Source organism: Callithrix jacchus, chromosome 11 (genome assembly GCF_049354715.1).
Source record: "Callithrix jacchus isolate 240 chromosome 11, calJac240_pri, whole genome shotgun sequence".
Classification (NCBI taxonomy): Eukaryota; Metazoa; Chordata; class Mammalia; order Primates; family Cebidae; genus Callithrix; species Callithrix jacchus.
Window position 1 is genome coordinate 72,838,006 of NC_133512.1, and position 15,459 is coordinate 72,853,464.

General features: G+C 40.2%; 1 protein-coding gene across 12 annotated transcripts in view; it reads left to right on the forward strand.

The window, feature by feature from the left end:
* Positions 1-8,537, forward strand: part of GSAP (gamma-secretase activating protein) — a 251,535-nt gene extending 242,998 nt beyond the window's left edge. For 9 of the 12 annotated variants that reach the window (XM_078343041.1, XM_035254005.3, XM_009002580.5 and 6 more), the window contains 5 exons: positions 4,085-4,204; positions 5,834-5,895; positions 7,084-7,185; positions 7,343-7,442; positions 7,834-8,537. In XM_078343041.1, the coding sequence (XP_078199167.1) occupies positions 4,085-4,204; positions 5,834-5,895; positions 7,084-7,185; positions 7,343-7,442; positions 7,834-7,925 (476 nt within the window). In that variant the 3' untranslated portion in view covers positions 7,926-8,537. The remainder of the gene's footprint in view (positions 1-4,084; positions 4,205-5,833; positions 5,896-7,083; positions 7,186-7,342; positions 7,443-7,833) is intronic. The other 3 variants (XM_078343044.1, XM_035254007.3, XM_035254008.3) reach the window with 1 other exon arrangement.
* The last annotated feature ends 6,922 nt before the right edge of the window (positions 8,538-15,459 follow it).

Sequence of the window (15,459 nt, forward strand, 5' to 3'; positions counted from 1 at the left end):
ATTAGATATATGGTTTGCAGACATTTTTTGTCATCCTGTAGGTTTTGCCCTTACTCTCTGGATTGTTTCCCTTGCTATGCAAAAACCTTTTTGTCTGGTGTAGTCCCACTTACATATTTTTGCTTTCATTGTTTGTGCTTTGGATGTCATATTCAAGGAATCATTGCCAAGACCAATGTCAAGAAGATTTCCCTCTATGTTTCTTCTAGGGGGTTTCTCAGTTTCGGGTCTTATGTTTAACATTATAATGCATTTTGAGTTGAATTTTGTTTATGGTTAAGATAAAGGTCCCATTTCATTCTTGTGCACATGGACAGTCAGCTTTTCCAACACCATTTATCAGAGATGTGATCCTTTCCCCATTATGTGTTCTTGGTGCTTTTGAAGATTAGCTGCCTGTATACGAATGGGTGTATTATTGCATATAAGTTCTAATGAATGTTAAACTTTGATTGCTGTAATTACATATCAGCTGAGTTTTAGTTACTTCATATATATCCATCCATTCATCATTAGTTCATTTTAGGCCAACATATATATGATAACCATTTTGTGCCAGGTACTGTTTAAAGTACACACAAATTCACACACTTAATTTTCATAACATTCATAACTGGTAGAAACTTAAATTGGACCACATTAAATTGTCAGTATCCCACTATTTTTTAGCCAGCAAAAATGGCACATGTAGTTCAACTTAACATTATTCCCATTTTATAGATGGTGAAACTGAGGCCAGAAAGATTAAGTAATTTGCCTAAAGTCACATGGCTATTAAGTGTCAGAGCTGATATTCAAATCCAGGCAGTCTGACTCCAAAATCCATGCTGCTTCTTGAATTTTATATTCCAGTTGAATTAGTTGATGTTGAAACATGGGCTATTTATTTATATTATGGGCCCTACAGTGTATGCTTTTCTGTATCTATGATATATCTGATATGGTTTGGAATCCTCCTTTCTTCCTCCATCCATCACCTTATTTAATGTCTCTCGGTAGCAGCAGTACAAAAGGAGTTGAAAGTGACCATTCATGAGGGGAATGGATGGTTTAAAATTATCCCAATGGAATATGAGTTATAAGGTATACCCTAGAAAGAGAAGGATTTTATGAAAACTACTTTTGTGGGTTAAATTCTTAATTGTTGTTAACACAAAAAAATTGGTAGGGAAATGGATGGACAGTTTCAGATTTGTTTATTATGGATATTCAGGCTCCTTTTGCAAATAAATGAAACTGACTTAATGTGGACATTTTTATGCCTGGAGATCATAAAATCCACTTCCTACCCAGCTCACATTCCTTCACAGGGATAAGGAAGGGAAATGTTATCCATAGTGATCAAGAATTATTGTAAGTAGACTTAGGGTTTGTGTCTGTGGATTAGGTAAGGAAAAACTGTTTCTCTCTCCTTTGCTCTTAAATATTTATTTCAATTATGTGACATGGAAATATAGTGGGGAGGTGACACTGGATAATGGATGTGCATGTGCATGCCTGTGTGTATGAATTCAGGGTGTTTCTACATGCACATGTGTAAGTGTGCTTGCTTTCCAGGCCTATTGGACTAATGAGGACTATTTGAGTTACAAGTGTCAGAGGCTTGTAAAGTGAATTGGTTAAAGTTAGGAGGACCACAAGAAGGATGTCATGGTTTAGAGCTAGGGCATTTGCTTTTAATAAAAGGAACTGTATTGCACTTGCTGGCTAGAGGAGGCCAGGAGCCCTGGAAGATGAGGACTAAAGTTGGGTGGAGCTGATGACTAATTATAGCCAATTTGCTCTGTTGCTCAGAGTTGATGTACAGAGGCCAAGAACAGGTCCCTGAACTTGAGACTGTGCCCTGGGGATAGAGGATGAAGAGTCATCAGGAATCTTTAGGATATGAACACAGGGCTGGAGAGGGAAATTTGAATCCAGAAAATTAATAGGATCAATAATCTAGTGTAAACTTTTCATCAGAAATAATTTTGTCACTTTCTTTTACTAATAGTTTCGTGAAGAATTTCTAAATCCATTTGAAAAAATCTTGTTGTTAATTAACTAGTAAAATAGTGGAGTATTTTTGGACTCAGGGAAGCTAGTGCACTTATCCTGTTGTCAACCCATTAAAACATGGGCAGAGCCTGTACTTCATCTGACCCTTGATGTTACAAGGACTTAGCCCCATGGCTTGTGATTCATGTGTTTAGAGAAAATCCCATGATTTCTCTGAATCCAAGCCCTGCTCATTGGGCATTGGGCATCATCCTTCTGTCATGTATCTTCCCAAAGTAGGCTATGATTCTTCTGTCATTCCCACATTCAAGCAGTTGCAAAGCCTGTACATGTTACCAGGTCTCCTTGATTCAGTGCCTCCATTACCTCTTATCCATGTTCAGGCAATAGCTTCTCTATAGTTCTTCATATCTCTGTAGCAAATTGTTACTTCAGCTCATTCTTTGCCTGTTGCCTGCCATATTAATGTCCCAATGATAAATCTTCTTTCTGTCCTGCTTAAAAACTTTTATTGCCTCCCCAAAAGTCTCTCAAATTAATAGATTCCTGTCATTAAGCATTCAAGCCCTGTCGCCTGCACTCATAGCATACAACTAGCCACATTTTAAAAAATGTATAATTATTTTTTATAATTGTCTGCCTCCCCCACCAGACTGCAAGGTGTACAGAAGCAGCAATTTTGCCTATTTTGCTTATTTTTGTATTCCTAGCCCCTTGCCAGGTGTGTGGAAGGTATGTGCTGAGTAAATTAGCATTTCCAACCTTAACTCTTAATCATTCTCCTCTAATATGATTCCAACCCAGCTAAATCATTTACTATTTTCTGAATGTGCCCTATGCTTTCTCATCTTTGGGCCTCTGTTCATGTTCTATTAACAGCTGTGAATTAGTAACAGTGATGTTATAGTTAAAAGCCTGTGCTATGATCATACAATTGATGCAAATTTCAATCTCCAACTTACTATTTATATGATCATGGGCAACTTTCTTAGCTCCTGTGAATCTTGGCTTTCGGCTTTTCCATTTATGAAACGGGAATCTGGTAATTCCCACCTCGTAGTTTTGTATGAGGATCAAATGAGCCAGTGCACAGCTTGAAAGCCTTAGTACATGTCCAGAATGGGTTGCTATTGTTACATTTCATGCTAGGCTCTTCATAGACCTGGCTCTAGTTCTCAAAGGAATATGAAAACTAGAGAGTATCCTGTGAGAAAGGTACTGGGGGCTTCATTTTAGAGGTGAAGCAATGGAGGCTCAGAAAGGCTGAGCTGCCTGCAGCTGGTGAGTAATACAGCAGGATTCTGGCCTAGGGCTGCTTATGCCAAACCTGGCTTTTTCTACTGTCCTCACTCCATAAGAATTGCATCTATCCTTTGACACTCCCCACAAATGCCATCACTTCCAAAAGAGCTGTTCTGATTCTCTCCTGGTCTGATACCATCTCCCATGCATGCTGTTTTTGTCTTTTGTCAGTAGTAGTACACTTAGAAATCAGGGTCTGTGTGGGTAGCTCTGCCCATGAGACAGGCTTGAGAGAGTGCCTACCTCTCAACTGAATTCCTATAAATTTGCTATTTGGCCATATTGTTTTAATTATTTCTTTTCTATACTTTAGTCCAAGTAGACTCTAAAAGCCTTTCTCTATACCCAGAGATCAGCCATATGAACTAATTCCCTTCTGGTCCAAATTTGTTTCCCTTCAGCAAAATGATCCTCATCCCAGCAACCTTTTAGTCTGGACCTATGAAGTCCGAAGTGCTTCTGTACTCTTTTGCTATCTTGCTGTAGAGTCACAAACATATCAACCTCTAAAACCATTTTTCATTGAGCAGGCCTTGCTCTCTTTTTGCATAGGAAGGGACCCAAGAAGAAGGGAATATACACTTACTGGAAACTATAGACCCAGCACAATATTTAGTTATGAATAATACAGAGAAGGAAACTTGGAACTTGTTTTCAAGAAATTTAGTTGGTTCCAGGCACCAAGCACTGAACTAAATGCTTTATTAACATGATCTAATCCATTCCCTGGGGGCTGCTGGAGATGTTGGCTGACTGCATTTACCTTCCGGATCTCTCATCCTAGGTTTTCATACTCTGCACACCATCCTCGGGGTCCACTGTCTCCCTTTGCATAACCTGCTGCATTGCATTGACAGTGGAGTGTTGCTTCTCACTGAAACAGCAGTGACAAGGCTCATGAAAGGTAAGAGGCCCTGAGTTTGTCAGAGTGTCAGTTCCAGTCTGTGTACCACCAAGGCTAGCTTCTTGGGTATGCGATTGCAGTCACAAAGAGCCCTACTGCACTCAGAAGAATCTCCTTCTCAGTTTAATGCTGTATTACATCTTGAAATTCTTAGTAATATTTGAACAAGGTCTTGCTCATGTTTATTTTGTGCTGAGCCTCACAGATTATACAAGCTGGTCCTGTGAGCACAATCCATTCCCTGCAATCATCCTTTGGCCCAATTTAAAGTGTCTTAGCCCTTCAAGAGGTCCCAAGGGACTTTTCAATCAACATACAATTATTAGATTCCTTTTCTGTGCAAGAGGGCACTTGAGGCTAGGAGCCTCCGCAGGTTCATTTCTCAAGAAAATGTCATGAAATGGGTTACTTTCAGCTGATTAACTCTGTCATCTCAAGGTTAGACTAGAAATGCAAGAAAATTGTCGAGAAAAGCAATGCTTATATGAATTTGAACTTTAAGTTACAGAGTGCTTCTGTTTGTGTAAGTTCAAAAGCATAACATATAAATTCTGTAGGGATACCAAGGCTCTTCCCACTTCAGAGAGACAGCCTGGGAGAAGATTGGATTTGCATTTTGTACCTCTATGTACTGTTTGCATTTTTTGGTCATCAGTATAAATTGCTTTTATTGAACATATTACCGAAACTTTTCAAACAGTGGTATAGAAATATATCTGCTAACATGGAAAGACATTCAGAATATACTGCTAAGAATGTTTTTTTTAAGAGCTGGGGTATCTTGCTATGTTGCCCAGGCTGGACTCAAATTTCTGGGCTTATGCTATGCATGACAGCTTGAGCTATCAACCTCAGCCTCCCAAGTAGCTAGGACTATAGGCACCTGCTACTGTGCCTGGCTAGAATGTTTTTTAAGCTGGAAAGCACATATATACAGTGAAAAAGATCTGGAAGGATATACATCAAGGTGCTGCAGGCAGGTCTCTCTAGGTAGGATTGTGATATCTTCTTTCCACCATGTGCTTTTTCTGTAATAGTCAGGGATATGTTTTTCTTAAAATAGCAAGAATAACAACAACAATAACGATAAGTATAGAAAAAGAAAGCTTTTTAGAGAAGGAAAAGAAAGAATTCAGCAGCAAAACAAATCTACAGATAAGTGAAGGCAAAGCAAAGCTAGCCAGAAACTGGGAAGAGTAGGGGAGACTGCAAAGAATATACCTGCCTGCACTATACATCTAGATAAAGAGAAACCAAAACCAGAAGTCCTGGATATGGCCTCCCAAAAAAGAAAAGAAAAAAAAAGTTCTGTAGTATAATCATTCAAATTATTCAATTATTATATTTTCAGATGATTTTTCTTAATATATGAAAGCATTTGTCATTCCTCAAGGTACCTTCTGTTGTTAGTCAATAAAATTGCTTTGCACCTGGCAGCCTGTTATAGAAAAATCTATTTTTCTTCAGAGAGTCACAGAGTAAAATTTCCAAAATGTTGTTAGATTAGCTTGAGGCTACAAAGTTGGGATATATATTGTGTCAAGATGAACCACTCAAGTATTAATGTTAACTTGCTGAAGTATCAAAATGGGTATTTGTTTAATTTGCCAATCTCTAACTTTCTTGTAGATCTGGACAATACAGAGAAAAATGAAAAACTGAAATTCAGTATCATTGTGCGGCTTCCTCCGGTAATCCTGAATTACTAAATTTTAGTTTTTCCCTAAGCTTTGACATGACCTTCCTTCAATTCCTTCTTGCAAGAAGAGCATTTACTTACTTTAGGTTAAAATCAATTGAATCGTTTCACTTTTCAATGCTTCCAAGGAATCCCACCCGTCCCCAGCACTCTGTCAGCTGGTTCCCACTGGGCCTACAAAGCACTTGCTCCTCTGGCTCTGCACTGCCTTGGCACAGTCCAGTGAGAACATTAAGCCATTTTCGCTTCTTAGGAAACCACACAATATTTACATCTGAGTCTGAGAGGAGGGAGAGGGGAAACATGCTGTTGGCATTTAAACAGATACATTTGAATACAGGTGAGGAAAGAAGGTTCTAGAACTGTATATCCCCTTACTGCATTTCTACCATAGTAGAAAAACATTCCTAGGTCAAAGGAAGAATGAGAAACACAAGGGAAAGAGTTTTAAAGGGAATATTGACTCTCAGAGTCAGAGATACTATGAAAATATGAAATTCCACAGCAAGGTCTTCCAAGCCTCTAACTGCAAATTTCCTGACCTGAATAGCCTCAGCCAGCTCCATCTGCTGTTTACACGCCTTGCTCATTCGCACCTCTGGCGCCGTCCTCTCACCATGGAGATCTTGTTGCCTTTCTGAACCTAATCACGCTGCTCTGTAATAGCCCTTCCCCCTCACAGGCTTACTGAAGCAAAGGCAAGAATAGAAAACAAAGCATATTTTCCATAGCTAGATCTCTCTGGGGAACATTGCTGAATATTTAGTTTGGTCTCCCAATTTGATTATTTCCCCAACACTCCTAGGGAAGTGAAATTTTCTAGGCAAGACAATGGCAGAGAAGTTGATATAAACATGCCTCCACCCTTTAGTTTCCTGTGAAAACATCATGGAGTTGCATGCCCATCTCCGGTTTTGAAGAGCAGTGGACAAACCCCATTTCAGTAAAAGGGTTTGGCAGCATCAGTGTATAAACCACTTTCCTCATTGTAGCATTTGAGGGAGTATTTGCTCCTAGAAACTTCATAGGAACATGGCATTTCTCCAAGGGTCCTTAAGTGCCTTTTAGACTAACCAGTTACTTTGGAATAATACTTTCAAAATTATGAATAGATACAAGGTATGCTTACTTAATGCAGTATTCAGTATATTCTCTACATATTTTTCAATTTGCATAATAGCTTATTGGTCAGAAGATTTGTAGACTTTGGGATCATCCTATGAGTTCTAACATCATTTCACGGAACCATGTGATGCAACTGCTTCAGAACTATAAGAAACGGGTGAGTTTCTCTGAAAGCATGGCCAACTAAATGTTTTTTAGGATCCTATTTGCCCGTGACAACATACCTATATGGACAAAAATAATTCTTACACTTTATTATAAAACTGTGCTTATTGTGGAGAACGAGCTTAAACCAGAAGTGGTTTCCCTTTTAGCCTCGGAATTCTATGATTGACAAGTCATCGTTCAGTGTAGAATTTCTGCCTCTGAACTACTTCATTGAAATTCTAACAGATATAGAGTCCACTAATCAAGGTAATTTACTCCACTGTTCTCAGGGTCCTCCCACTTTTCTCTTGACATCAGTCCTTCCTTATTCACTTCTGTGAACTGTTTTCTTTCCAAAATCCTTTTAACATACATGTAGGTCCTTATAGCAATTGGTTTACATTAGCAGCACACAGTTTACTACCTAAATTACCAAATAATCACTTCTGAAGTTTTAAAAGAGTTAAGAGGTTTAAAGCCCATTTGGGTGATACACATGTTCTTGGTGCTGAAATTTAATTGTAAGAACACATTCTCAAAAAAAATCATTTTACTAAAATATAATTAAGATTTTAATGAGCTGTGAGTACAAAGTTATAAATGTTTCATGGCTCAGTAGTAACCCTTTTTCCCTGCCCCCTCCCTATTTTTTTTCCAGCCCTATATCCTTTTGAACAACATGACAATGTGGATGCAAAATTTGTAGAGGAAGCAGCTCTGAAACACACCACAATGCTTTTAGGCTTATGAAAAAGAAAACCGCAGTTGGATCTGCTCCTGCTATTTAATCTTGCTCATTAACCTTATTCCTATAGAGAATTCTTTAGCAATATTTAAAATTGGTAACAAAAACAAGAAATTATTTAGCCATCTGATTTTCAGTTTGGAACGTGGTACAGCAGTTACAGTTCTGTCTCAACAAGTACCAATTTTGAATAGCCACTGTGCAATCAAGTGTAGAGAAATGATAAATGACCTAAGCAGACATACAGTGGCATCAATGATGCTCTTCCTAGTAGCTTAAGAGGCTACACTGAAATTGTAGCAAATTCTGTTGCACTCTGAAATAAAATATGCTTTAAAAATGTAGGGCACAGTGCTTAGAAAAGCAAAAGCTAGGTGTGTCATTGAAATAATAAGCAGAAAAATTAAATGCTGTGTAAGAACACTATTTGGAAAGAGGTTCCTTTTAAAAACTGAATTTGTACTAAATAAATTTGCCATGTCCAGCACAGAATTATTTGTATGTAGTATTTACAGCAGGGTTTGTCTTTGTGTATTCAGATGAAATGTATTTAATTTTTTTATATTTATAAAAGTTTGATTTATGAATATTTTGTCATTAAAAAACCTGAAAACAAAGTTTTGGCCTGACTTTCCTTGTTTTTTGAATGTAGTCTTTTTATGAAAGCCAAGAATCATGAATCAATGAACACTTTTTTTTTTTTCTTCTCTATAGTGATTTCATTCTGACCCATAAAATATAGTTGCAGCCCAAGGTCAGCCCACAACCCTTTGCTTTTCTGTCTTCAGACTGAACTCGAGATTTTAATGATTATAGATATCATTAGCTGGTATGATCATTCAACTTTCTGTGTAAAATCAATCATCATTGTGTTCTAAAAATTGTCCTCTCTTACAGAATTACTCCCCCCCTCTTTTTTTTTTTTTTTTGAGACAGAGTCTTGCTCTGTCGACAGGCTGGAGTGCAGTGGTGCAATCTTGGCTCACTGCAACCTCTGCCTCCCGGGTTCAAGCAATTCTCCTGCCTCAGCCTCCTGAGTAGCTGGGACTACAGGGTTGCGCTACTATACCCAGCTAATTTTTGTATTTTTAGTAGAGACGGAGTTTCACCATGTTGGCCAGGATGGTCTCAATCCCTTGACCTCGTGATCCGCCTGCCTCGGCCTCCCAAAGTACTGGGATTACAGGCGTGAGCCACCACACCTGGCCATAGAATTACCCTTTTTGGTCAAATACTTCATGGCCATCAATACTCAAAATCTTGGAGCCAAATCAATGCAATGCTGATTCTCTCTCTCGATAAGGTCATTATCTTTCAATCCCTGCTTTCACTCATTTTTTTTTTTTTTTTTGAGACAGAGTCTCGTTCTGTTGCCAGGTGCCAGGCTGGAGTGCAGTGGCGCAATCTCTGCTCACTGCAACCTCCACCTCCCAGGTTCAAGCAATTCTCCTGCCTCAGCCTCCCAAGCAGCTGGGACTACAGACGAGCACCACCACGCCCAGCTAATTTTTTATATTTTTAGTAGAGATGGGGTTTCACTATGTTGGCCAGGATGGTCTCAATCTCTTGACCTCGTGATCTGCCCACCTCGGCCTCCCAAAGTGCTGGGATTACAGGCATGAGCCACCATGCCCGGCCTCATTCATTTCTTTGCATACCTGGATTGTTTCAGTTGCTCCCTAAGGTCTAAATTTATCTGAAACATACTTGAGATAAACACAAGTTTGATCTGGTCACTCTGCTCATAATCCTTTAATAACTGCCACTCATTATAGGATAAAATTCAAACTCCTTGACATTAGCAGTTCACTATTCACTACCTAGAGTAAATTACCAGATAATCACCTCTGAAGTCCCAAATTCCTGCCCTGTACAATATGAAAATTTTCTTTCAGCCAGGCCAGTTATCTGGGCCTTGAACACAATTCTTGTCTTAGTTCCAAGCCTTGGTTATGTTATTTCCCACCTAAAACCTGGATTCCCTCTTGTCTGTCAAAATCTTATTCACGCTTAAGGGTCAGATAAACAGTTCTGACTGTCATCCAGGCCATTCTAGCATATGGTGCCATCTTCCTTCTGAGCCAGTAGTATGCATTATAATATTTATGCATCCCTCCCTTTGTGATATTTTTCCATTCTAAGGTTGTTCAAACTTGCTATGTGTGTATTTTTGAATCCCTAATGAGGTTACTAATTCCTACAGTATAGCAACTGTGTTTAATTATGCAGTATTATTATCAAAGGCATTCCCAAGTAATTGCTTTATAATGACTCACCAAGCAATCAGGTTAGATTTAGGACTGATAGAGTTTTGAATCTGGCAGGATTGGGACTTGGAGCAGATGTTTAGTAAAATAAAGGGATAGAATATTTCTCACTCGCAGAGTTGGGAAATAAAATTCCTAACAGCTACCAGTAGGAAATAAAGATACTTTGACCCCCTTCCCTCCAGAAACATCCCTGGTCTGGCTAAATAGGCAGCGATGTCATGGGCTTGAGAAATAGTCCTGTGCCCACCCCTGGCAAATATACCCCCAAGCCAGCTGAGCAGCTGTGTGCCCAAGAACTGGACCTGAGAAATAGCCCCATGGGCTACCTCTAATACACATGATCCCAGGCTAGCTGAGCAGCCTTGCACCCACATCCTGGGCTTGAGAAGGAGCTCAATGGTTTGTCCCCAGGTGGGCTGAGGAGCTATGTGCCTGTGTCCTGAGCCAGAGAAACAGTCCCGTGGAAGCACCCTCAGCAGACACATACCCAGGCCAGCTGAGATGCTGTGTGACCATGTCCCAGGCCTGAGAAACTGCCCTAGGAGTTGGCCCTACCCAACATGCCTCCAGGCCAGCTGAGCAGCTGTGGGTCTGCATACCATGCCTGAAAAACAGCCCCATGGGCTACCCCTTGTAGGCACACATCCAGGCCTGCCAGGCAGACTTGCACCTGTGCCCTAGGCCTTATAAACAGCCCTGTGGGCCACTCTCAGCAAATGTGCCCCCAGGCCAGCTACATAGCCTTGTGCCTGCATTCTAGGTCTGAGAAACAGCCCCATGGGCTGCCCCTGGCAGACACATCTCTTGGCTGACTGAACAACCACATGCCCATGTTCCTAGCCTAAGTAAAAGCTCTGTGGCTCCAACTCCAGCAAGCCAGACTCCAAGTTGGCTAATACACTATGTGCATGCACCTGGCCTCAACTTGCAAAATAGCCTGGTGAGCCCACTCCAATTGCCACAAACTCTCTCAGCCTAGGCTCCCGAGAAACATCACTAATGTGGATTGCAGCTGAAGAAACGTTACAGATAGTACACTACTCCATCCAGCTGGAACTAAGGCAAATGCGCTCCACTGAATTGACACCCCACAACTCATTCATACAAATAAGTCTTTCCCTATGAAACCTATTCCATAAAATTTCTATGCATCTGATAGAAGAGCTGACTTTTCTACCACAAGCATAGAAATCAATGTAGGGACATATCAAACAGGAAAAAGCAAGGAAACATGACACCTTCAAAGGAAAACAATTCTCCAGTAACCGATCCCAATTATAACAAAATATAGGAAATGCCAAAAAAAATTAAAATAATAATCCTAAGGAAACTCAGCTTCAAGAGAATACAGATAGATAATTCAGCAAAATCAGGAAAACAATTCATGATTTGAGAAATACAACTAAGAGGTATAGAATCAAACACGTCCTGCAGCTGAAGGATTCAATGAATGAAATAAAGATGCAATTGAGAGCTGTAACAACAGACTAAGCCAAGCAGAAGAAAGAATTAAAGAATTTCTAAACTTCAAGACAAGTATTTTGAAATAATACAGGCAGACAAAAAAGAATGAATAAAGGCTATAGGATTTACAGAATACCATTAAGTGAACAAATAGTCATTTTATTTTTTTTTACAGGAAAAAAAATAAAAACATGCAAAACCAGCAATCTCATCAGTAGAGCCAAAACACAGAAAAGAAAAAGGAATCAAACCTTATTACTATAGAAAACCACCTACCCACAAAAGTAAATAAGAGGAAGTAAGGGACAGAGGATATACAAAACAACCAGAAAACAATCAATAAAATGACAGGAGTAAGTCCTCACCTGTCAATAATAACCTAGAATATAAATGGATTAAATCATCCATTTAAAATATACAGACTCAGTGGGTGGATCATGGCGGCCAGGATGCAGGACTAGATTGCAGCTATGGAAGAGCAGCATGAGGAGGTATGCACTGTGAGTTTTAGCTCCAGATTGACTGTAAGAACAGACCAGCAATCCTGAGGCCCTCAGAAGGAAGCAGACTGCTCCTGCAGGACCCAAGAGACACTGCAAATACCGTGAGTGCCTCAACCTCAGAAGTGGGAAAGGGAGACCCTTCTCTCCTGGACACCCCCTTCCCCGCACTGGAGAAGCTGAAGGTCTGTTTGTGGAAGTTCCTGACCTTACCTGGAACTGAGTCAAGTTAGAGGGCTGAACCAAGCGAAATACAGGGATAGAGGAAGAAGCAGAAAGGCACTGGGGGCACACTGGATCCCCAAGCAGCCCATTCCTGCCTGGCACCACAGGGTTCCATCAGGAGGGAAGCCAGAGGAGCAGGGGGTAAGACTCCACAGGGTGAAGGACTTCTCTAGCTGAACTTTGTAACAATTTGAACGGGGCCAGAAGCCTCCTTGCCAGAACTCAGGGGAGGGCGTGAATACGGCTTGCAGACTTCACAGGCAGGAAAAGAACTAAAGCCCTTTTCTTTTGCAGCTGGGAGGCCGAAAGCCTTGGTCAAGTCTTCAAGCCTGACTCGCCCACCACCTGGAAACAGACTTGGGGCTGTTGGGGGGGGGTATGGTGGGAGTGAGAGTGACCTTTTGCTTTGTGAGGGAGCTGGGTGAGGCCAATGACTACCAACTTTCCCTCACTTCCCTGACAACCTGCATCACTCAGCAGAGGCAGCCATAATCCTTCTAGGTACACAATTCCAGTGACATAGGAATCTCACCCCCTCCACCACAACCAAGACCCACCCAAGCAGAGTCTGAGCTCAGACACACCTAGCCCCACCCCCACCTGATGGTCCTTCCCTAACCACCCTGGTAGTGGAAGACAAAGGACATATAATCTTGGGAGTTGTAGGGCCATGGCCACTGCCACTGCCAGTTCCTCTCCACACTACTATAGCTGATGCTTTCTGAAAAGTGCCACCTCATGGCAAGAGGCCAACCAGCACAAAAATAGAGCATTAAACCACCAAACCTAAGGACACCCCAGAGTCTATTGTACCCTCTGCCACCTCCACCAGAACAAGTGGCAGTATCCATGGCTGAGAGACCCATAGACAGTTCACATCACAGGACTCTGTGCAGAAATCCCCAGTACCAGCCCAGATCCAGGTAGACTGACTAGGTGGCTAGACCCAGAAGAGAGACAACAATCACTGCAGATAGGCTCACAGGAGGCCACATCCATAGGAAAAGGGGGAGAGTACTACATCAAGGGAACACCCTGAGGGACAAAAAAATTTGAACAATAGCCTTGAGCCCTAGAACTTCCCTCTGACAGAGCCTACCCAAATAAGAAGGAACTAAAAAAACAACCCTGGTAATATGACAAAACAAGGCTTGTCAGCACGTGCCCCCCTCCAGCCCAAAAATCACATTAGTTCACCAGTAATGGATCCAAACCAAGAAGAAATCCCTGCTTTACAGGAAAAGGAATTCAGGAGGTTAGTTATTAAGCTGGAGGGACCAGAGAAAGGCGAAGCCCAATGAGAGGAAATCAAAAAAATGATACAAAAAGTGAAGGGATAAATATTCAACGAAATAAATAGCTTAAAGAAGAAACAATAAAAATTTCAGGAAACTTTGGACACACTTTTAGAAATACAAAATGCTCTGGAAAGTTTCAGTGATAGAATTGATCAAGTAGAAGAGAGAAATTCAGAGCTCGAAGACAAGGCCTTCAAATTAACCCAATCCAATAGAGAAAAGAAAAAATAACAAAATATGAACAAAGCCTCCAAGAAGTCTGGGATCATGTTAAATGACCAAACTTAGGAATAATCAGTGTTCCTGAGGAAGAAGACAATTATAAAAGCTTGGAAAACATATTTGGGGGAATAATCAAGGAAAACTTCCCTGGCCTTGCTGGAGACCTACACATGCAAATACAAGAAGTACAATGAACACCTGGGAAATTCTTCACAAAAAGATCATTACCTAGGCACACTGTTATCAGGTTATCCAAAGTTAAGATGAAGGAAAGATTCTTAAGACCTGTGAGACAGAAGCACCAGGTAACCTATAGAGGGAAACCTGTCAGATTAATAGCAGATTTCTCCGCAGTAACCCTACAAGCTAGAAGGGATCGGGGGTCCTATCTTTAGCCTCCACAAACAAAACATGTATCAGCCAAGAATTTTGTATCCAGCAAACCTAAGCATCATATATGAAGGAAAGATACAGTCATTTTCAAACAAACAAATACTGAGGGAATTTGCCATTACCAAGCCACCACTACAAGCATTGCTAAAAGGAGCTCTAAATGTTGAGACACATCCTAGAAACACATTTTAAAAAATCTCATTAAAGCATAAATCACAAAAACAAACAAAAATACACAGGCAACAGAGAACATGAATGCAATGGTACTTCGCATTTCAATACTAACACTGAATCTAAGTTTCCTAAATGCTGCACTCCCTAACCAAATATGCACCTAACACTGGAGAGATCCCAAATTTATAAAATACTTACTAATAAACCTAATAAATGAGATAGACAGCAACACCATAATAGCAGGGGACTTTCAATACTCCACTGATAGCACCAGAGAGGTCATCAAGACAGAAAGTCAACAAAGAAACAATGGATTTTAACTGTACCCTGGAACAAATAGACTTAATAGATATATACAGAATATTTCATCTAACATCCACAGAGTACACATTTTATTCAACAGTGCATGGAACTTTCTACAAGATAGACCATATGATAAACCATAAAACGAGCCTCAATACATTTAAGAAAATTGAAATTATATCAAGCAATCTCTTAGATCACAGTGGAATAAAATGGGAAATCAATTCCAGAAGGAACCTTCAAAACCATGCAAATACATGGAAATTAAATAACTTGCTCCTAAATGATCACTGGATCAAAAATAAAATCAAGATGGAAATTAAAAAATTCTTTGAACTGAATGACAATAAATAACCTATCAAAACCCTGATATACAGCTAAGGTTTGCTAAGAGGAAAGTTCATAGCCATAAATGCCTACACTGAAAAGCTGGAAGCAGCACAGACAATTTAAGTTCCCACCTCAAGGATCTAGAGAAACAAGAACAAACCAAACCCAAATCCAGCAGAAGAAAGGATATAACCAAGATCATAGCAGAACTAATAAATTGAAACAGAGAAATCACAAAAGATAAGTGAAACAAAAAACTGGCTCTTTAAAAAGCTAAATACAATTGATAGGCTATTAGCAAGATTAACCAAGAAAAGAAGAGAGAAAATCCAAATAACCTCACTGAGAAAAGAAACAGGA